Source organism: Stenella coeruleoalba (genome assembly GCF_951394435.1).
Source record: "Stenella coeruleoalba genome assembly, chromosome: 1".
Classification (NCBI taxonomy): Eukaryota; Metazoa; Chordata; class Mammalia; order Artiodactyla; family Delphinidae; genus Stenella; species Stenella coeruleoalba.
Genome location: NC_137169.1, coordinates 169,491,469 through 169,515,528, shown reverse-complemented (window position 1 = coordinate 169,515,528; position 24,060 = coordinate 169,491,469). Strand labels below are relative to the sequence as shown.

The following is a 24,060-nucleotide window of genomic DNA, read 5'->3' as shown; positions in this document are numbered from 1 at the left end:
ATGGCGAGCGCCAAATGGAAGCTGAAAGTTTGGATCAAGCCGCAGGTCTGACCCTGAACCCTGGAGGGACTGAGGATGGTACCCACCACACGGCTGCCCTCAGCCACGCACTCACCTCCTCTCCAGGGTGGATTTCCTGTACAGCTCTGACTTCTGCCAGGGTCCCCTTGTAGGTCACAATGACATTGGGGCAACAGCTATGATTCATCAGTGCAACACTGTCGATGAGAAGAGAAAAACCCTATGTTCTCAGGAAGGCAGACAGACTGTTCAGGTAACTCCTTGGCCACTTACTTGCTAAGTTACAGAAACTGGATCTTTGTAGACATTAAAAAAAATCTAACAGCTGGCCATCAGAGTCTAAGAGGTTGTCGTGCATGCATTTATGACAATATCTAACATCTTAAATTTGAACAGTACTGAAAAGTGAAATCTGCAATTCACAACGGTGATTTCTAAGCCAAAAACAAAACCAAACCCCCCCCCCCCCCAACAACGATAAAGACAGCAACAACAACAAATTCCTTCCTGTTAGATGCAGGACTCAAAACTCAACACCTACAGTAGTGAGCAGCTCCTCCACGGGACACTGTACAAGACAAATGGGCTGTCACTGCCAAGCAGCTTTTTATATCAGAGGACGATTTCTAACATGCTGTCTTCAGAGGCTGAGAAATCGGCACCGCGGGAGATGCCGGCTTCCTGAGTGAGGGTGTGTGATTCCCTGAGAGACCTGGAGGAGCCCGTCTGAGGCTCTGCACCTCAATTTCCTCGTCTGGAAAATTGGGACATTGCTGCTCCGGCTGCTTGCGGTCTGCTTTACAGGGACGGCGAGGACAGAGAGAGTCGCCTATGTGAGGGCTTTGAGCTTTCTGATTATATCAAGGTCAAAGTTCTGAGAACAGAAATTTCTAAACTACAGGGGAAAAGTGCTTGATCTCTGAAAATGCTGCCTTGGAAATCACAATGCTGATATGATTTCTGCCAAAGGGAATTTTTCCCTCCAATTAAAACTGCCTGGATCCAAACTGGGGCTCAGATGGGCACTCACATCCCGGTGCATCATGGCTCTGGTGGCCGGTGTGACTCGCCTGACCCTCAGTGACCAAAACCCCTTCTCCTGTTTGCTCCATGAACACAAAAAAGCAAGGGGGTTGGAGAGCCTGATGCACAGGAGCTGCCCCCGGATCGTCGTGTACCAGGGGAGCGGCTGCTAGAGGTCTGGGTGAAGGGGGTGGCTGCCATGGGCAGGGCCACGCGGCGGCTTCCCTGTCTTGTCCGTGGGGAGGGTCACCTCCACCCTGCTTCCCAGCAAGTCATGCACAGGGAATCAGGCCCTAGGAAATCTGATAAAGAAAGGCACCAGAGGTTGTTCTTAGTGGAAGAGCAGGTTTGTAGAACCATCTTGCAAAAGTATTAAGTAACTCATTCCAAGACAGACTCCTGGCCATCTTTCTCATGAAGGCGGGGGAGCTGCCCGAAGGCAGGACACCTATCACAGCTCATGCTCTTGGTACCGCCGTTCTCTGGGCAACTGCTGGACAGGGGGAAACCTCAAGCACCACCACTCTTAGCCTTGCTTTCATCTTTCACATACCAAGAGCAGACATTCCAGAGCTCATTTCAGGGCTGAAGATGTCAAGATGAGTCTTCTAAAGAGGGTCTAATCACCTTTCTCTTCTTTTTCTCCTTCCTTTTCCCAAGGGCAAAGGTCCCAAAGAACCTTTCCCCAAGCCACTTCTTTCCTCACCATCAGAATTCAAACTGCAGATGACACCATTTTGGCCACAGAAACAGTAATACTACGGGAATAAACTTTTTGTTTCTCTGGTTCAAGAAAGCCTGTGACAGCCGATCAGGGGACATGGACCTGAACAGATTTTTCTCTTTCAGACCCGTACGATGCACAGAGCTGGGCAGCAACAGACAGACATGTAGGGCTCACGTGCCATCCACGGCCAAAGCATGGGTGTTAAGGGTTTCCTGCAATTGCTTCAACCTAGAGCCAGAGGCTCCTGTAGTTTATATTAAGCAACATCACTTTAGATGAAAGTAATCTACAGTGTGGAGGAACTCAAGACAGGGGATGCAGGAAGGGCTCCTTTGCTCCATCTGTGAAGCCAGGGCTTGATGTCAGGGGACTGACGCATTTGGAGACCATCCTGTCCATCAAATAGACAACGGCAAAGCCATGCTTGGCAGTCCATTACAATCAGAGCTATAATGATCTCCGCTGCTCAACTGGCTGGCCTTTCTTGAATTACCTGAGTATTCCTAACATAAAGAAAAATCCTATCGTTCTTTGAAATTTTTCCCTAGTTCACTACTTTAGCATATTCTCCCTCCAAGATGTGCTGTTTCTATACTGGTATTTTTCAAAAAGGACAGATGAACAAGAAGCTTACACAGTCTCTACGTAAGCCTACAGCCAATTCTTGGCAATAAACATTTTCCTTTGAGTGGAAGAAACCCAAAGATTCCCAGAACCACAGATATGCAAAAAGCAAATTTCTCAGCGGGGCCTGGGCTGTTCCTTCTATGCACACTCTAAAACGTTCTTGAATAACAACACTCTACCTAGCAGGACTTACCAAGCAACTGTTGTCTTAACTACTACCTTCAGATCCTTAAATGCAGGAGAAATATTTTGAAATCTGGCATAATTAAAAAGGGGACTTAATTCACTTGGAGTTTCATGTGTGCCACATGCAGTTAGGGAGGTTATTTAAAAATCAAAAAAAAATTCAAATTAGTGATAAATAAGTAAAAAGAAAAAAAAATGAAGTCACACTCAGCCTACTCAGGAAATACTGCTGATCCCAAATGAGAAAGTTCTTCATCTTCAATTGTGAAGCCATTACAGTTAACCTGTAGTGAGAAAGGAGGGGGAGAGAGAAAGAAAAAAAAAAATGAGCTAAAGCTTCTCTCTGGATAGAAATCATTTCTTTAATTTTGACCTTTAACAAATTAACTAGGAAGATGTTTGGTTTAGTGATTTGAAAACCTTTCTTTTGGCCAAGATATCTTATGTTCAGACACAGCTTACAGATCAGGCTCATGTGTAAACAAACAGAAGCAGAACTGTCAGGGCTGATGCGCCCTTGGTCTAGCCCACCTGCCCACCTGCCCACGGTAGCCCAAGAGCACAACGAACCACTAAGGCTCTAAGGACTGAAGTCTGCAGATCTGCATGGGAGTCAGGACATCTGCACTCTGATCCTAATTATGCCACAGACCCGGAGTGGGATCTTAAGCCCATCACCGTGTTCCTCTGCCCTCGGTTTTCCTCCATTAAAAAAAGGAGTCACTTAACCTGGTACCTAGCTCATTAGGTGAGGCGGCAAATAGCCTTTACATAGCTAATCTAACTGCTGTCCATCCCCTTGAGAGGCAGGGGGACCAAGGCCCTGAAGCTACTTGGGACTGAGAATGTTCCTTCATGCCTCAGCCACATCAACTACTGGCCACTTGTTCATCTTTGAGAAGAAATATTACACTGAAAATCACCAAGGGTAGCTCTCAACATCCTGGAAGTCTAATTTAGAGCTCAGAGCTGAAAATAAGGACTATACTTCCCCAGTTCAGGCTGTTTCACAAACTCACTCTTTCCACAGACATCCACCGAGGAACCCTTATATGTTGGGCACTGTGCAGAGAAGGGAGAACGGGCCCAAATCTGTGCTCTCCAGGAACACCCAGGCTCCTGGGAGACGGTTAATTCGGTGGGTATTTTTCATTTGGATCTAAAACTTCACAACTGGAAGGGGACTCGGTCGCTTTACTTTTCAGATGATGAAAATAAGGTCAGAGAGGGGCAGTGACTCACCCAAAGCCAGTGGCAAAGGCTGGGAGCCCTGCTCTCCCTCACAGCTATGAGGCTGTCTGTGAAGCCTGCATGCTGAATGATTTCACCCCGTGAGCTGCAGCCAGGCTCCTTCCTACCAGACACACCACATTGGCGCCTTTCAGGACAATGGATGGGCTTTTTAAAACTAGCACCCACCAAGCACTCACTCTGGGCTAGGCACTGGGCTGGGTGCTGCATATTTACCCTCTCATAAATCCATAATACTACTCTGGCATAACCCATTTTACAGATGGGGAAACTGAGGTTCAGGGAAGTCAATGATTAAGTGACTTGTTCAAGGCCATATAAGTAGCAAGGGGCAGAACAGGAGTCAAAATTCAAACTAGACATTCTGATGGCAAAGCCATCAGAAACACAAGTATTTCTTTTCACTGTACCATGCTTCTTCTAAAACTGTTCTGATCTCTGATTCTTAATGTTGCAATTTTACTTAAAATTGAAGGGCCAGTGTCAAAGGCTTGGAAATCTTGGTACATAGAGAAGTAAAGGCTCTGATGGGTTTGACTTGCAGTTTTTACAATTCAACACATTTACGATCAGTATTTACAATTTTCAACATAAAAAGAGATGACTGTAGGCTAGTAGAACAATATACAGTTTTTGAAATCCTGAGGCGTTGGGCATTTTTATGTAGAAGACTTAGCATACTATTTTTTGTGCCAGCTTCAGGTACTCTAACCTATTCTGTCATCAGGACATTAAGCAACTATCATTAATCAGTGACCATCAACCAACATTAAGAGGAAATCAGCACCTTCATTCATTCAACAAAATTTACTGGAGCATGAACTATGCATCCTGCACCATACTAGGAACTGAATGATCTATACCCAGTCTCAGACTGGAAACAAACATGCCTCAGCAGTGGCTGGTACCCACAGGATGACAACAAACGTCTGCGAAGTGGAAGAATGAATGAGAGAATTTAGCAATTTGACAACTGATCTAAGGACCGACAGCTCTTGACTAGCTTTGGGAGGTCGGGGAAGGAGACTTGCCCCTTTGCTTCGTAATCTCTTCCTCTTCGAGGTTCTCAGCTGGACTGTCTATGACTCCAAATGCTTTCAGGCTTCAACGCTGCACGACCACAGGTCGGCTTTATTCCCTCTGCCGCCCTCCTCTCACTGTGGAGGAGACAGTGTGTTTCTTCATTGCAAAGGACGGCTCCTGTGAGCACAAGTGTCATCACTGTTCCTTTCTGGGAGGTGGTACTGGTGTTTAAGCCAACTTGCATAGCAATTTGCCTGCTAGCTTTCCCTCCCTTCTGAAATATCCCTAGGGAAGAAAAGTGAATTTGCCTGTTAAGAAAGATGCATGGGCCATCGTCCTTTTTTTTTCCAAGTCAAGTCAGGCGTTAAGTGCCTTACTGAAGCTATTCTCATAATCAGCATTTAGACTAGATGTAGGCTGCACACCAAAAATACATTTCCCAACCATGCATATGTTCCCGGTGATTAAAATGCACCTCGGCGCTGCCGAAGGAGTGCAGTCACCTTCCGCTGCCAGCTGCTGCTGGGCCACGAGTTAACCCACAACACCCTCCCATGAACCAGAGAGAGGAAAGGGCTCAGAGGCTGGAAGAGCAGACACGCAGCTGAGGGCTGAAAGGCAGGACCAGAAGGCGGCATGGGGCTGGGACAGCACTTTCCAGTTTTGCTTTAAGGTTGCCTTTGAGGGTACTGAATGTCCCTTTTCCCATTTATATATGGAGAAAAGATATGTATGTGTGCGTGTATGTGCACCCATGTGTACACGCATGATCTCAGAGTGGATATTATGATCTGATATGTATAAAGTCTTTCAAGGAATTAATTACCTACAGTTATATATGTGTGTGTGTGCATGTGTGTATATATATATATCTGTATCTATCTCCTGGATTTTCTGAGTCAGCCCAAATTTCAAGGACTCTGAGTCATTTTCAGCACAAATATATTTCTGCTTGGGACACCAAGTGCCTTGATTTTTGGTAACTATGGTCCCGTATCTACTATGTCAACACTGAGAAGTCCCATCAGCATGCATTAATGTGTTGGAAAAAAAGTTGTTTTTTCCACAGCTTGAAGTGAAAAGATACCTATATTTATTTCATCTCTCTCGCTTTCTCACGGAACCATGCCTCATCTAATCCAGAAAAGAAGTCATGTATCTAGCTTTTTAAAAAATGTAAGAGAAGTCAATTCCTCCACTTTGTACTGTCACCCAAATCCACTGTCTTAGGATGCTTAGGGAAATACGCTGTAATAATCCCAGGATCATATAATGAAATCAGGAAGGTTCTTCATCATGCCTATTAACACTCATAACTTGAGCCCATTTTTTCTTTTACCGAGAACAGCATTTTTTTCTGATTGTGACAGTCACACAATAGAAATACATCCACATAAACATAAAGTCTATCAAGGAACTCATCCAACTGTTCACAGTGTTTCTCACGGAGGGGTTGAAGTAGGTGAATGAAGTGGTGATGACTCACTTCTTTCTTGATATGTGCAGTTTTTAAAGTGGGAGAACTAGGTGCTTTTCATCTTTTCTTCTTTTTAGTATTTTCTTAAGGTATCCATGCTCATTGTAGAAAATCCAGAAAAATCATCCAACAAAAAGCAAAAATTTTCCACAACTCAGGAGATAACCAACAGTGAACTTCCATTTCACCTTTTTTTTTTACATAAGTAAATTTTCATATTACACATTCCCCTGCTCTTACACTTAATGTTTTTATCATCAGCATTTTTCACATCTTCAGATATTCTTTGAAATGTAATTTATAAAGGCTACATAACCTTCCATCGTAAGGCTAGGCCAAAATTTATTTACCAAACTCCTACTGCTGACCATTTATAATATGTACTTCCTTTTCTTTTTCTCTTGTTTTCACTTTTCTTTTTTTCTTTTTTTTTTTGGTTTTAAAAAGAACCACGCAATCAACAATTTGCATGTCAATTTCTGTCCATAATCTCTGACTACTTCCTTAGGCTAGATCCCTAAAAATGGAATTAGTGGGTCAAGGGGTATATCGGCGATGCTTACTCTGTCCTAAGATGAAAATGTGTAAGTATCTACCAAGCTCTTTTATCCATCTAGGCACTGAAGGCTCTGGCAGGGAAATGTAACTACTTGTGCCCACAGAGCAGTATTCTAGTACCTCTCTTTCTGGGAAGGTCACCTTCAGCTACACGTTCAGCTTGGAGGGGAAAACGCGAGGGTATGTTAGGGAGAGAAATCCGATCTGGTAAGTCGTGCCAGGAAGAGCCACCCTCACAGTAACAGAAGACTGATGCAGCCAGACTGTGTTCGGCCAAAGGGTGCCGGCCGCACTGTCTTTTGTGTCCTAGCCATGCCCAGCGGAGCCTCGGCCTTTCCAAATGGCTGGTTTGGCAACCAGCCTCAGCGCCTTTAAGTTGCTCTTGTCTAGAAGCCTCTTTAATTTTTTTTTTTTTTATCATATCTGATTTTGGTAAACCTAGGCTCCCCTAAATAGGACTTCTTAGCAACCATCAGGAAAGGCTTCCTGTACGTAGACCCACTTGGGCTCCTCTCTGTGTTGACTGTCCTTCCTGGGGCCGTCTGTATTTGCCTCAATTTATCCATACAGTGTTGGTAGGAGTACAAAAACAAAACAAAACAAAAACAACCAACCAAAAGAAGCCCACTACTGTCAGAAGGGAAGGTTTAAGAGAAGAGTAAAATTTCATGTCGGAACCTCAAATGGTCTTTTCTATTCCAAGAGCTTCCAGTATGCCATGGTACTAGGGCACTGGCAACTCCCCTGTTTTCATAAACCCTTCCTGCAGCAAGAGGCAGAGGTTAGGGCGAGTTTCCTATGTGCCACCATCAGTGAGGGCCAGCACAGACAGGACCCTGATCTGCTCAAGGACACCCAGCCAGGCGATGCAAAACAGGGCCCAACAGGTCAAGCACCACGTTGCCAAGTAGATGCCATCATTCTACTTTCGTTCATCTTCACCGACCACGTGCTGGGGAGAGGGACTCAGGCAGGGAAAGGTTAGACTAAGTGTCACTTGATGCTCGCATTCTTACCTGTGCGAAGAGAACTACCAGGCTATGGTTGTCAGGGAACTCAAGGTGCTTGGAGTAAAAGTGATGGAGAGCAGCAATGTCACTCTGAATCAAACCTTTCTTCTCATTGTCTAATTTATCCAGATCTGTGGATAAACCATCATTCAGCTGGTAGAAAACTCTGGATTTCTAGCTATATCCTTTTATTGGGATCATGTTCAAGTGTGTTAAACTCTGGAGTCTAGCTATATCCTGTAAATGGCATGAAGTGGAAGAAAAAACTACGTGGAGCCCCAGGAAATATACCTCCTCCTCATTTGGTCTAACGGATAAACCCTAGGGCAAGAAAAGCGTGCCATTTCTTTCTTCTCTTCCTCTGACAACTGGAAGTCACTCAGGACAGGGAATTTCAACTGACCATTAGCAACAAGGTCAGGAATGAGTGGCGATGACCGATAACTAGCTTGGCCAAGTCAAGGGCCCCCCGATTGGCCCTGGAGTCTATGTCATGATCGAGAAAGTGGACAGCCCCTGATTTAATGCCTTTCCGTAAGGACATCAGCTGTTTACAGGACTGCAATTCAGCAAAGATCCAAAAAATACTCAGCATGCCAGGAGAGCCAGCAGGAGATAGAGTAATGTAACAATTCATCCTGTAAGTTCCTGCTTCCCCTTAATTATTTCCTAGCAGGTCCTGGCAACTCAGAAAAAAAAAAAAAGTTATATTCATTTTTCAAAACAGCACACAAGTCAAAATAAAAACTGGTAATTGTGAAATCCCCACCACCACTAAGAATCCGGCTTCCCCACCACCACTAAGAATCCAGCTATCTCTTCCTTTCCTCAATCCCGTCTAATTCACAGATAATGTGTGGGTAAGATAACTCCTCAGCCAGTCACAGGGAGACTTACGTGATTCAAACTCCTTCACGGCTAACAATTTCTCTGAAGGTGTTCTCTCTGGGTGGATTTTCTAGTAATTGGGGAAGAAATCACACAGACAGATTTCAACACCTAGTGCAAAGAACAGTGCTTTCACTTGTACATCAACATGAAGAAAAAGGCAATAGTTCTGAATGAAGTAAAGAGCGCCAGCCAAGGAGTCTGCCATTTGGGCTCTGAGAGCTTTTGCCTAACATCCAAATCCAAAGGACTCTTTTGAAAAGCTTTTAAAAGCACCTGCCACGTTCCTAACACCCTGATAATGCTATGCACACAGTAGGCTCAAAAATGCTTGTTATGGGAAAGAACGGTGGCTAGAAAACAACTTTTTAGGTCCCTGACTTAAAAGGACCGAGTCTACAGATGAACCATCCCATTTATTATTTCTCCTTCTAAAAAGGAACAAAATCAAACCCCCATCCATTTTACACTTTCTTTAAGCATAAGCTAAAATGATCTCAAATTCCAGGTTTTAAAAAGAACACTTTCGGTTGTATCCGTGAGCCCAGATTCACTTGAAACGTGTTGCCGGCTTTGTTCTAGACACCCCAAGAGGAGCTGACAATAGTAAACCCGCCAGGCTTTGAGAACATGAATAAACCTGGTGTTGACAAGAGTTCAAACGCAGAGCTCAAGAGCTGGCCCAAGGCCGTGTCTTTGTAATCAGGCTATTCAACTTGGGTATACAGGTGGTCCAGCCGGGCGCTCTCACCTCCCTAGTTAGCATGCTACGCTTCCCCTTGGTAGTTGGGTAGCCTGTCTCCCCGAATCCTTTGCAAGTGACTAGAATACAAATGGTCTGGTTTTTTAATCATCAAGTCCTATAGGGATGAAAAGATGGCCAGGTAACTTTTCATTTAATAGACTATTAGTCATAGTAGTAATTATAATAAAAGTTGAATGAAACTGGTATAAACTCATCATAGCTTTCAGACTACCCTCCTGGTGCCAAAACATTTCAATAGTTCTTTTTTAGAGTGGAAATCTTCCCATTCACAGGATCCATTTCTATAAGATTAGTAAGTCATTTTGCCTGGGAAAACTTCATTCAGAAAGGGCACCGGCTCCTTCTGAATTCTTAACCACCACACTTTCAGTAACGTCAGGCGGTGGGGCTGGGGGGGGACCAGCAGACTGGTCACCCAATCCTCCCAAGATGCTTACAGATCAAATCGGATGGCTTCCTTACCCTGACACCTCACCCAGTCACACCGTTTTCTTTCTCCTACCCTTTCCTTCCGACCAAGTACTTGGCATATATTTAAAGAGGACACTTAGTAAGGATCCAAAAGTTAACCTCCTCCAGCAAAAAAGCATTCTGATTTTTCGGTCTCACTCGACAGGCCAGCCTTGATGCCTGTGGTTACCCTGAGCCAGCGAAGGCGCATGTCTGCAAGCACCTGACCCAGGCTGAACATAACAGAAGCGTGACTTCAGAGGTCAGAAATGTCCTCCTGTCTACGATGCCGAGGAGCCTGACTTGGTCTGGGGACAGATATGAGCTGGTGAGGATCACATTTGGTTTCGATGAAGGAAAAACCGAAGTTTTAAATGGAGGGAGGTGGGGTGGGGGAAGACAGAAAGAAGAGGCAGATGAAATTTCAGCTTAAAAGAGTTACAGTACAGAGGCCCTGCCCCCAGCTTGTCACTAGCTCCGTGGACATACACCTTCTAAGCTCCGTGCGGCCCATTTCATCGTGTCACAAGGACAAGTCCTACGGCATTTCCCGCCCCTCCTGTCAAGATCGGGCGTCTTATTTACATGCAATCAATAAGGCCTGAGCAAACTGGGGGTCAGGACCACCAGCCCCGGCTTCATCTTTGGAGGAAACCGTTGATGGCTGTCTTCATCCCCACCCTCCTCCCCTCTCCCCTTGCCTCGATGTCTACGTTTCCGCTCCTTTTCTTTCTCCTCTCCTTGCACATGCCATGCTGGCTGTTCTACCCCAAGGCAGGGCGAATAACGAGAAGGAGAGGAGCAGGACCCAGCACAGGACAGGGGCGGAGGGCGGGGGGAGCAGAGTGCACTCTGTGTCTGGGGAAAGACGGGAACAGTGCAAAGCTTCGAAGGCCGGTCTGCTTCCCTAGGACGCTCTGATTATTGTCAGTCAGGTTTTCACGCCCTGAAAGGCCGTATTTTTCTATGTAAACCTGTCTCATAAAAAGCTCAGAATTTAGTAACTGTGGCTACGTTCCTGGCCTGGGGTAAGTGACATCCTAGCTGCACAGGTCAAACAAACCAGCTCACACGTGCAGCATTGTTCCCAACCCCATCCATATGGATGTGACTGGAAATGGGGTCCCAGGACACTTAACGAGAGATGATCACCATGGGTCACTCACTCATCTTTCTGACCTTTAAGAAAAATAAAAATAAAACACACTTGAACATGATCCCAATTCCTCACCTGTTTGGCCAGAATCCGTGCAGTTAGCCTTACAGTCTCTGAGGGATTCCAGTTTTCCCCCAAAACAACCATGGGAGAACATTCCAGCTTGTGCATGGGCCAATCTTCTCTCTGGGAAAGTGAAAAAACAATTATTACACACACACACACATACACACACGTACTGCAATAAAGTTCGAGAAGAGAGGATGCAATAAGTCCTACTAAGGTCAAGTGAAATATGTTTCCTTTTGGAAAACACGATGATGCTCACAAAAGCTAGAGATGAAAACATCCTTTAAGATAGTTGTGGCTATATAACCTTGACTCAGGCCTGGCCAAGGTTGTTGGCAAGAGAAAATCTGCTTTGTGTTGTTCCCTCAAGCATCTGGTGCCCCTCATCATTCCAAACAACACACACACCTTTCCATTATCTGTGGTCGCTGTCAAGTCACAGGGGCGAGTGACTTTGGCATTAGCCATTGGTTTGGCTCTGCTACCTACGGTTCTGTTCTGGCTCTGTTCTCACTTCAGAGCAAATAACCAAGAAGTGACACACACAGCACCTAGTCTGTGTGTGTCTACACAGACACAGCACAGCACCCTTTTACAGGTGATAAAAACAAAACACAAATGAGGGCTTTGTCAAGGGCCCTCTAAGAGTCTGGCCAGGGCAACTCTTGGGAATATTTAGGAACACAGACTTCCTGTAGAGTCATTTGATAAAAGAGGAAAACTGTACTCCTTTCTATCACTTGTCTTGAAGCTTTCTGCCCCAGGTTGGGGGGTAAAGGGCGTGTGCTCACTCCTGGAAGGGTGGAGATGCCCCCTTCGAGAGGGGAAGGCTGAGGAAGTAGGAGGACATGGGTGCCGTGGAGGAAGGCTCTGAGCACTGGGCATAAAGAATGATGCCGGCGTCAGTGACAGGGTTACTGTGGGGTGACTGGGAACTGCCTGGACCACACGAGCTCCAATAAAAGCCCACCGCGGTGGCGTGATGGGGCTGAGAGGCTGTGGGAGAGGACTCAGTGGGAGTCTGCAGACACTCTTTGTCGCAACGGAACTGGGTATCGTCGTGTTCTCCCCTCCGCCTTTCCTGCCTCAGAAAATGGCAAGTCTGATGGTTCAGGTGCTCAGGCCAGAACCCTGGAGTCCTCCTGGCTGCCTCTCTTCTCTCCCTCCCACTCCACATTCATCTCCCTGGCAAATCCATCCTGTCTGCCTGCAGAATACAGCTAGCCTTTGATTACTTCTTGCCTCACCACCACCCCCACCTTTCTACTGTGTGTGCAGACCCGACACCTCGCCCCGTGGCTACCTGGACACCTGCTTCTGCCTCCAGAGAGCAGCCAGAGTAATTGATTCTGCAAAGCACAACTCAGATCCTGCCTTTTCTCAGCTTAGCACCTTCTAATGACTTCTCACCTCAGAGCGAAAGGCCAAGACTTAAAGATGACCCGTGAGGCTACACGTGGTAGGAGCCCCCCCTCCCCCGCTTCCATTACTCTGAGCTCATCACCACCACCATGCTCCCTCACCTCACTCCATGCTGGCCACCACGTCTCCTTGCTGCTCCTTGAACAGACCACGCTTGCTCCTGCCAGGAGATCTTTGGCACTTGCGGTATTTCCTGGCTAGACGCCTCTTCCCCTAGACATCCACCTTGCTCCCTCCCTCCTCCGCGTCTCTGCTCCGATGCCCCTTTTCAAGGTACCTGCCACGAATACTCTGTCAAGACCAGCACTCTCCCCAACACTCTCCCTTTCCTTGCTTTTATGTTTCTTCTTAGTACCTCTCACCACCTGACATATTACACACTGATTAGTTGTTTGGTTTACTATGTCTCCCTCCCGCTCCCACTAAAATAAAGGACCTTATTAGTCTGTTTTGTGTACGCCTGTTACCCCAGAACCTAGAACAGTGCCTGGTGTTTACTAGGCGCTCAATAAAGTTGCTGAATGAATGAAGATGTCTCCCTCCCCTCCCCCATGCCAAATACAGGAAAGACACGATGTCACAATGATTTAAGGCAGCCCGTGGCACAGACCCTTGGCTCAAGTTCTGTGCCAAGATGTTCTGCAGAGTTAAATAACACCATGCCAAATATAACTAGGAACAGGGGGAGAAAGAAATGACAAGATATGCACAAGGGAGAAGAGGATCTGTTTTTAGCCAAAGCCTAAAATGAGAGCACGGTGATGAGGCAATGTGGTAGGAACAGGTGGGTCTAGCTCCCAGCCGACAAAACAGCTCCCTCCCCAAATGCAAGGCAAAAAGGGAAACTCAAAGAGGGCTTCAAACCTGGCCTTGGGATATCCAAGGGGCGTGAGCACCACCAGCTGGGGCAGATGGATAACTGGCAACTAGGAACACACACGTGTCCACTATGACCCCAGGAACGCTAATACAAGGTCTCCGCAGGGCCTTGAAGATGTTAGTTTTCTGAACTGTAGGTGGTGTCTTTCGGTGTTTAACAATGAGCTCCTGGGAGAAATAAGTTTAATACTAACACTTCTTAATATGACTTACATATTATTAATAGAATTAATGTCAAATTAATGTGAATAAAAAGTAACATACAATGTAGACACGTATTGATGTTAATGTCTTCAAAGGGAAGGGAACCTAACTACAGGGCACGGTCTGGAGGTGAGCAGAGTGCTGTGAAGTAAGAGGACACTGGTTTGGGGCTCGGGGAGACCTGCATTCTCACCCCCCGCTCTTCAGCGAAGCAGCTATGTGACACCAGGCAAGCCTCTTAATCCCTCTGCATCCATACCCTTGGCTGTAAATAACATGATCCCTAAGTTATTTAGCAGGTCCAGAATTCTGAGTCTATGATTTTATGCTTTCCAACAGTGATAATCAGACACAAAAGCTTGAAGACTACCAACAAATATAGGACCTTCAAATGGGATAATTAGGCATTCATGCAACCCACCACAAAGGGTCATTGTGGGGATCCAGCAAATAAGCTAACCCACAAGAAGCATTCAGACCAGCGCCTGGCACACACTGCGCTCTCAACAAACGCTGGTAATTGTTCATTTACTGGTTCTTTCATTCATCCAATAAGCCCTCGACTGGCCGTAGAGGCAGAGGTGGGAGATGGAGTCTTTGACTTCAGGTAGTTTACGACTATATCCGAACACAAGGTAAAAGTAAGAGCACCTCGAATGTGATACAGCCCCACACAGAGCAGTTAAATCAGAGAGCTGGGTAAATCCAAGGATGCGCAGAATCATGTAAGTTTCATCAAGGGAAATTTACTAGGTAATAAGAAGTTTTCACTTTCTGTCAGAAGGTGGAAATGACAGAGATGTGCCACAATGTCACTACTCGGTTTTAATTCTTTTTTTTTTTTTTCGGTTTTAATTCTTAAAAAAAAAAAAGCTGTGGGGGGGAGAAGAACATCTGGTAGAAATGTCAGATAGGTTCTGAGCATATCCTGATATAATCTGCCCCTAGGTTCTGAGCATATCCTGATATAATCTGCCCCAATTTTGCCCATAAGAAATTATAAACAATCAGATTGGACAAAATTGAAACAAAAAATTAAGCTAAGCTGATGGATAGGAATAAGTCTTATCAATTAACAGTGCTTTATTTGTGTTTTGTTTTGTTTTTTAGTACTGGCAGTTTCACTGTACACAGAATGATTTTGCAACCCTTTATGCTTTTAAAAAGACATTTTTGCCCGTTTTTCCAAAACTTTCTCTACTAGTTTTCTTCAAAATTCAAGCTCTTCCTCCTTGCCTGATTGCAATCTTTATAAAATTTTATGCAAACTCAAATGGATCCCATTTCCCAGGAAAGTAATATACAAATAAATGCACAGGAAGGATTCAGAAAGACACATGCCAAAGTGTTACTAGTGATTTTCTCTGGAAGGATAAAATTATGAAGTATGGCTACTCTTTCTGTTCTTCTTTCAGTCTTTACTTTCTGATTTTTCTATATTGAGCACAGATTATTCGTGCAATAAATCTGAACAATTCACTATCATAAAAGTAAGATAGGGGGCTTCCCTGGTGGTGCAGTGGTTGGGAGTCCGCCTGCCGATGCAGGGAACACGGGTTCGTGCCCCAGTCCAGGAAGATCCCACATGCCGTGGAGCGGCTGGGCCCGTGAGCCATGGCCGCTGAGCCTGCGCGTCCGGAGCCTGTGCTCCGCAGCGGGAGAGGCCACGACAGTGAGAGGCCCGCGTACCGCCAAAAAAATAAAAAAAAAATAAATAAATAAATAAAAATAAAAGTAAGATAGGGAATATTTTGGTACACTTTTTAAACTTCTAGTTCATTTTCAGCCAATGCAGTAACAGCTCTGCATGACTTTCCTTTTTGCATATGGACAAAAATGCTTAAAGATGCGTAAAGAGCGTTGCAAAATTGTTTCATGGTACACCGGCACTTCCAACACTGGAAGAAAAGAGTGCTTGTTATGTCATCCAGTTTTCTGCTGAGCAAGCGATATATTGCTTCCCTGCGTAAGAAGACCGGATTCTTATTGTGACGTCCCCTTTTCTAACTCTCGTATTTGGTGTTTCTCTCGTTCTAATGGGGCTTTCAATCTACACCATGTCTACTTGTACACACGCATACGTGGTTTCCTGAAATGTGGAGCAGCACGCGTAGGTGATTTCTTAAAATGTGGAATAGTAAGAAAATGTCAGGCTTGCTGCTCTCTACTACCATTCTCTGCGAGAGGAAGAATGAAGAGGGAATCAGGGGCTTAGTGACCATCTCACACCAAGACGACAGACACTGCTGAGCCCCCATCACAAGGACATCTGCTTTGTTTTCTCTTCCCATAAAAGAGTGATTGGGATGCACTCATTCATTCCTACACGCTTTTTCCTACTGGTGATATTAACCATTTAGAAAAAAGAGTGGCTCTGTTGAAGATGGTTCCTGTGTCTGGGTTAAGAGGACAAAGCGAATTTAACCAGGACTAAACCTATGACTCTGGCCCCACTCACTCATCACCCAAACAACGACAGGGTCATGGGAGCACTTCTTGGACACTTTCTACACTTCAGTTACTTTCTAATCGATGATAAAAGTCAAGAATGTTCACGAATCTTTGATCACAAGCTCCTCACACGTGCTTTTTAAAATCTCCATTGGGATATGCCCCTTCCTACTTTCAAAAGCACACTCATAACCCTATCACCTCTATTTACAAAACACAAATCGTTTTCTTCTATTTGTCAAAGTTAAGAAATAATACCCTAGAAAGTTCTACTCCACAACTCCTCTATGTAATCACTTTCTAAAACTATTCTCTTCAACGTGTCAGAGTACGACTTAATGAAAAAGTCTTAAGTGAGTGAATAACACACTTAGCTTTCCAGGCATATTTATAAAAATAAATATAGTTCATTAAAACACACAGGTTACAAACCAAGCCTAACTAAAAAGAAATTCCTGTTTCTTTTGTATTTCCTCCCATTACCCTTTCATGCATCGTCAATTAAAATCTTTCCTCTGGCAGGATCCCACTGAGGCAAGTGAATGAAGAGGAAAGGAAATGGGGCAAGACAGGGCCAAACTGCATACAACAAAGCAGGATCCTAAAGCCCTGCAATTAGAGAGGAGGGCCCGGGGAGAGCAAACACAGTGCTGAGGGTCTCCTAAGATGCTGCGTTTGTGGAAGGATGTGTGCCTTACACTGTTGGAGAGGTTTCTGGAAAGACAACACTACTGGAAGGGGTCTTCCCTTTCACCTCAATGAAAGGCCACTTCTCAGTCTTTGACACATTCCCACAATGCCTCTTCTCCTGGAGGGCCCTCAGAACCTCCAAGCACAGTGTTGGAAAGCAGTGAAAAGCCCTCCCCAGGCAGCCTGCACAGTCTGGTCTCGGTTCTGCTGCTGCGTCCCCTTGGGTGGGTCACCCAACCAGTGTGGACATAGTTTTCTTATCTACTGATAACCTCCTTTCCAACCCCATCATCTGATGTGTGGTACCGACCCAGGTGACTCCAGGTGGGTGGGGTCTGCCTTTGAAGAACGCCCAGTGAATGACCAGCAGCTGAGGGCCATGCTTTCTTAGGCGGAGAATCACTCATTTACTTTCTTCATTGCCGCTCTTGTTCTGTACCACTTGTAGCAGAGTCCCCACTTTGATCCTATCCAAGCAGTCCCTTGGGCAGAACCCTGAATACATTTTTATCTGGAGCAAATGCCCCAGATTCCTCCCTAATGATTTTATGGATGAAGCCCTTATACAGCCATTTATTTCTAGGCGCTTACTTTGATTAAACCTTTATGACCATTCTATCTCATTGTAATACAGTGTCCTGCACTTACTCAGTTCTTCAGTACCGTAGGATAGAACACCTTAATGACTATTAGCCTCTTCCTTCCACATCAGGAGACAGATGAAACAAAAACGAAACTTACAGGTCAAATCCAGCCTCATCTCTAGAAAACGAGTGGCTCTGGGAGCTGTGTTATCACTTGTCCTCTAGGAGGCTACTTCTGTCACGAGAGATACTTCACAGAGCACAGGAAAACTGAATTGCAGAAGTGCTCTCCAGGACTCATGATGTCCTAGCCCCGAACCTGGGCGACACACAGGGAAGACTGCACATCACGATGCTGGACACAGCAAGCTGTCTTGGCCCAGACCTTCAATGTGACTTACAGTCACAGCACTGTATCCCCCCACATCCTGGGATTCCTTGCTACAAGCAATCGCATTATGCTTTAACCTGTACAATCTGTCTATAGGAGGAGAATGTACAGACTTCAAGCTGCTTGCTGTAAAGTAATAAAGAGGCATTCTGGGGGGCTTCCCTGGTGGTCCAGTGGTTAAGACTCCTCGCTTCCACTGCAGGGGTCACGGGTTTGATCCCTGCTGGGGGAACCAAGATCCCGCATGCCACGCTGCACGGCCAAAAAATTAAAAGAAGAGAAGAAAACCTTCTTTAAAAAAAAAAAAGAAGAAAAGAAAAAAGAGGCATTCTGGTTAAAATGGGTTGATGAACTCGATCACTGTGAACCTTCCAAGCAGGGCACCTATTACTGTGAGTGTGCAAATCTAGGTCCTAAAGGCAGGGGGAACACAATGGCCACCTCAAGACCCCAACCTGGACCACGATGATTCATCAAAATAATGCCACCTGGTGAGGCCTAATGGAAGACAGCTCAGCGGCCCGCTCAGGAGACCCCGAGGTAGCTCAGCATCTCACAGATTCTCATATTTTATATTAATGCAGAGTTTACAGTTCATCAGAGAAGTTAACAAGCATTTTGTAACAAGCATTACTCATACAATGTACATAGGGATCTCAAGTTCTTAGAAACCATCCATTCTCTTAGGTGAAAAAAACAAGCCCCTCGGGTCGGGGGAAGAGACAGTCAGGGAGTTTGGGATCGACATGTGCACACTGCTATATTTAAGATGGATAACCAACAAGGACCTGCTGTGTAGCACGGAGAACTCTGCTCAATGTTATGTGGCAGCCTGGATGGGGGGAGAGTTCAGGGAAGATTGGATACATGTGTATGTGTGGCTGAGTCGCTTTGCTGTGCACCTGAAACTATCACAACATGGTAAATCAGCTATACTCCAAGATAAAATAAAAAGTTAAAAAAGAAAAAAAAAGTCCCTTAAATCTAACATGTGCTGTATACGTTATTCTCTGCATACAGTTAAGCTTCAGTCCAGCCTGAGTTACTGTAATATTATTACTTATAAGCCCTCACGCCTGCACACAGCATTACAGTTTACATAGAACTTTCATACCTGTCAAATCATTTGGTCCTTACAATTTATCAAGATAGGGGCCACTGTCCTCATTTACATTTAAAGAAACAGAGACTCTGAGATGTCCTTTGTCCTATGTCCTATGAAGTTCCTAGAGCTAGTCATTTGCAGAGCTGGGACCATGTCCTCCTAGTCTTCTGTGTTTCAATAGTCTGAACTGTCTGTGAGTTACTAGCTTGCTTCTTTAAAGAACCAGAACGTCATGAGTTATTTCTTCTAGAAGTGTTTAACTTAAATATAGAAACAGCTAACTTATCAGGCCTGGAACCAAATCATGTCATTCCAGGGCTCACTGATCTCTCCAATGTTGCAGCAATCTAACCACAGAATTCTCTGTGTACGATCAGTAGGGGCCAAGTATGATCTCTCCTCTTCAAAAGAAGCCACACTCCCTAAAAACTCAACGACAAACCCATCTATATTCTCACTGCCCCACAGGCTGACAGCCTCTGGAAGTCCACAGGGAGAGGGACCGTGTACGTGGCCTTCAGAACCAAGGCTGACCTTCCCAAGCCAGTGACTCAGCCTGTGTTTCATTCCCGCCAAGGCCCCTGTGACAGGAGCTCTACGGTTAGATGACACTGACATGCTAGACATCGGAGCTTAGCAACCTCTCCCACTGCCAAATAACGCTCTTTGGAGACTTTCAGAGACCAGCTGCACAGGGAGAAGAGAGAGAAAAAAAAATGAAATCGTGGGTAATGAGGCAGACCAGGGAGGGGGAGGGGACAGATGGGAATGACACCAAGTATGGGAAGAACAACAACAAAAAGAGGTACAGATATGTTGAAAATCCTCCCTGTCATATAGAGCCATTGTTTAATGGCATCGACATTTCCCAAGGAGTATCAGCAGGTTTCCATTAAAAAAATAGTTTGGGGAGGGTATACTGAAGTCAAAGATCATATTCTCCCCAAATTCAAATTGCTGGAACATGGAACACTTTTTCTGTAAAATATCTATGAACATTTTGTATAACTATATAGTATATCAAGTAGAAAAGTTTGGAAGACACCACTCCTCGTCCCTCAAAGAATCTACCAGGAGCTCCTCCAAACTCCCCCTTGAGCTTCCCAGTCCCATGTTCCGAGACTCCCTTGAGACGTATCCATCAAGCCAGATGGCCCATGGTCTACATGCAACCTGCCTCCTGAACCCACTCAGCACCGACTGCTGCCGAGGCACCGTCCCCAGGTCTCCAGGTCCAAGTTCAGAGCAGCTCGCCTCTGGCTGTACAAAGGCTGTGCCAGGGGCTCACCTAAGTCTAGCTGGAATCAGGCTGGGTTAGACCAGCCCAAGTGCAGCGTGTGGCCTGCTAGAGGGACATATACAAATACAGACCTGTGATAGTAAAGACTAAACAATTTTAAAGATAGCGTTTTAACATTTTTCACTGGTCATCTTTGCATGTTCCGTCTGTTGCTGGTAGTCTTGGGGGGCAGGCTGTCAACCTCAGTGATACACATGCCTGTATCCAACATGGCTCCCCTATTTCTGATCTTCTGTGTGGCCCCAAAACGCTACTGCTGGCTGCCCGTCATCACCGGCAGCACACAGGGGGACCCAGCCACTTCCTATGCCACAAGGAGGCTTTGTAGCTCTGGCTGCAGGAGGGCTCTGGGATGCCGTGACAAGGACGAGAAGGATGTTGGGTCCCGATCTTCCGAGGAAACAAGGCCCTCCCTGCCAGCTGGCCCAACACCTACCTGACACTCCACATTGCAGTAAAATGCCTGCTTGCATCTTCCACATTTGGACAATCCTTCTTTCCTTAAAAAACAGAAAGGGCACTGTAGTGTCGAGAGGCAGGGAAACGTGAAGTTGCACATTTCATCATGCAGTAGCAACAGCCATCTGGTCCGAAAGCACAGCCAAGAGTCACCTTACCTTGCTCTCCCACTGATAGGTGGCATTCTCCCAAAGGAGAGTTTGACCAGATTCAGCCCTTGAGTAGGAGTGAGTTAGTCAAAGAGGACACGCACCGACATATACCGACCCCCACGGCATGAAAGGCACTTTCCAAAGAGACGAATGACACACTCTCTGACTCATGAGCCTGGCCTGGGACACCACAGCTGTTAACATCACCTGCACTATCATTCAATAGTTTGGGGCAAGTCAAAGGCTCTTATGTCCTGATTTTCTCACCTGCTAGACAGGGACAGAAATAAACAAAGCCATCTTGGAAGTTTGCGTCTGTACAGATGGAGGATTGGGTCCACCCACACTGGTGAAAATGCACCGGGAGTGGCAACTTTTAGTATTTAGAGACACAAGTGATGCAGAAGATAGGATGGAGGGTGTCAGGAGCTCAAATGTTGTCTGGGAAGCTAAGTTTAAAAACAATGCAACCCAGCAAGTGGGAACATATTCCTGAATAAAATATTCCCAGATCTGATTGGTAAACACATCCACCTTGTCGGTAACCTACTGAGCGATTCTTCTGCCTCGTCATAATTAGGTCAGTCCTCCCTGTTCACTGCCGTATTATTTATCTTCCTGCTTCCCACAGAGGACAGGGATATTGCTGTTTCCCAACTGTTAGGTGCTGGTATGTTTGCTGCGTTAGACAAGCCACAGTTTTTTCAAAAACTGTGAAGCCTCTAAGTTAAACCACATACGATAGAACTCTTAAAAATTTTTTTGAGGCGGGGAACCACCACGTGGTTAAATCAGAGCACTATCTGTAAAGCCCACTGTCTGATTCTCACCCACCACACCGAAGCCAGCTTTCTGACTTACAGAAATGCTGACACCGTGAAGAGCACTCTTGCTACTGTCAGGGGTGCCCCCTGCCCTGCAGCGGAGCCCCCTCACACCCATTCCTTCTGCAGCTTCCCCGGAGAGCTGATAGTTCATGATATACATATAATCACGCTGCAGAGTCCTCCTCTGCGTCTCATCAGCAAGTGGTAGTCACCACACTACTCCCACGGAATCGGGAAACTGTTCCAAAAATGCTACTGTTGGAACGAAACAGACTGCCTTGCAGTTTTCATGACAGCGCTTGGGTTCCAAGAAGCAGACTGAAGAATGTGTGGGGGAAAAATGCATCTTGTGGTTGAGGTATAAATAAATGTTCCAAGTTTGCACATCTCAGTGGTTCAAAAAGGAACCCACTGATTTGGTTGAGCATATTCTCCGGCCTGAAATACCCTCCGAGGAGATACACCTGGACGAGATGCACGGTCCCTGCTCTCCTGCATTTTATGCCAAGAGGAAAAGGACAGATGTGCGTGAAGACAGCCGTGAAGTGAGTTGCGAGCAAGTGCTAAGTGACATGAACCGTGAAGGAATGCCAAAGGAATGGCAAGTACAGACAGGCAAAGCCAAGGAGGGAACTTTGAAAATTCTTTCCAAAAAGAAGTGCGTTTGGAAATGGACAATGGATGGGTAGGTGTTACCCATAACAATGTCCATCTGAAATAACCATGAGTTAAGGTTTGGTTTTGCAAGGGGGGAGGTCACAAAACCTCTCTGAGAATCTGAAGCTATTAACTCTCCCCAACAACCCACCTTCTCCCCAACCCCCGAAAAACAACAGCAAATTTTGTGAAATTTCAAAGGCTCACGAGTCACCTAAAGTCTATACATGGACTAGCTCTGAAACTAGAGTTAAGACCCCTTGATATAAAAGACTAGGAAATTATAATGTCTTTATTAGCTCTACACCATACAAAAAAACAAGGATACAGAGATCTTCCTGCACAGATGCCAGCAGTAAAGCTAATAGGAAAAACCAAGGTTTGTTTTCAGTTTCAAGGTAACATCCCAGAGAGAGAAACAGCAATTGGGCTCTGGTGAGCTCGGGAAGAACTCCAGTGGGATTTCATCGACATGATAAATCTCCCAAAGGCCGGGTTTCATTCAGCCCAGCCAGTCACCAAGTCCACGGCCACAAACCATGAAGATCAGGCAGAAAGAGCTAACTTGTCAGGATTGGCGAGAGGTTACACAATTCCTACTATCCACCCCAGTGGTTCCCAAGATGTGGTCTGTAGACTACTGGGGGCCCAGAGACCCTTTCAGGGAGTCCGTGAGGTGAAAACTATTTCCAGAATACTACTACTGCCTTTTCTGTCTTGACATCTGCGCTCTAGAAGGTGTAAGGTGCCTGGAGGGTAAAACCTGCGATGCTTTAGTACAAATCAAAGCAGCGGCGCCAAACTAGCCGAGTGGTCACTGTATTCCTCACTTCCACACGCTACAGCAAGGGGGGAAAGCCAGTATCACTTAAGAATGTCCCTAATGAAATCTAAAATATGACACAAATGAACTTACTTACGAAACAGACTCACAGACATAGAAAACAGACTTGTGGTTGCCAACAGGGGCAGAGGGGTGGGAGAGAAATGGATTGGGAGTTTGGGATGAGCAGATGCAAATTATTATATATAGAATGGATAAACAACAAGGTCCTACTGTATAGCACAGAGAACTATATTCAATATCCTGTGATAAACCATAACGGAAAAGAATATGAAAAAGAATGTATATAGGGCTTCCCTGGTGGTGCAGTGGTTGAGAGTCCCCCTGCCGATGCAGGGGACGCGGGTTCGTGCCCTGGTCCGGGAGGATCCCACGTGCTGCGGAGCGACTGGGCCCATGGGCCATGGCCGCTGAGCCTGCGCATCTGGAGCCTGTGCTCCGCAACGGGAGAGGCCACAACAGTGAGAGGCCTGCGTACCGCAAAAAAAAAAAAAAAAAAAAAAGAATGTGTATATACATATATATATATATATATATATATGTGTATGTATCGGAATTACTGTTATACAGCAGAAATTAACACAACACTGTAAATCAACTATACTTGAATAAATTTTTTAAAAAAGAATGTCCCTAATGAAGCAGTAACAAATATTAACATCACTAAACCTCAACTCTTTGGTATATGTTTTTTTTTGACATCCTGAGATGAAATGGGAAGAAGGCGGGAAGCATTTCTGCTCCTACTGAAGGATGAGGGCTGTGTCTCAAGGAAGAGCTCTTGGCCATCCCTGGAGCCATAAACTGAACTAGCCACTGTTTTCTTGAAATACCACTTTTACCTGAAAGAACAACTTTAGACA

General features: G+C 45.5%; 1 protein-coding gene across 2 annotated transcripts in view; it reads right to left on the bottom strand.

Annotated features, from left to right (window-relative positions):
• SMYD2 (SET and MYND domain containing 2) overlaps window positions 1–24,060 on the bottom strand; it is a 53,103-nt gene that overhangs the window by 11,074 nt on the left and 17,969 nt on the right. The window contains exons 2-7 of one of the 2 annotated variants that reach the window (XM_079916554.1): window positions 20,695–20,758; window positions 11,239–11,349; window positions 8,801–8,861; window positions 7,910–8,034; window positions 2,801–2,868; window positions 116–218 (exon numbers count right to left, since the gene is read on the bottom strand). In XM_079916554.1, coding sequence (XP_079772680.1) covers window positions 116–218; window positions 2,801–2,868; window positions 7,910–8,034; window positions 8,801–8,861; window positions 11,239–11,349; window positions 20,695–20,758 — 532 coding nt within the window. Of the gene's footprint in view, window positions 1–115; window positions 219–2,800; window positions 2,869–7,909; window positions 8,035–8,800; window positions 8,862–11,238; window positions 11,352–17,640; window positions 18,482–20,694; window positions 20,759–24,060 lie in introns of those variants that run through there. The other variant, XM_079916555.1, reaches the window with a different exon arrangement.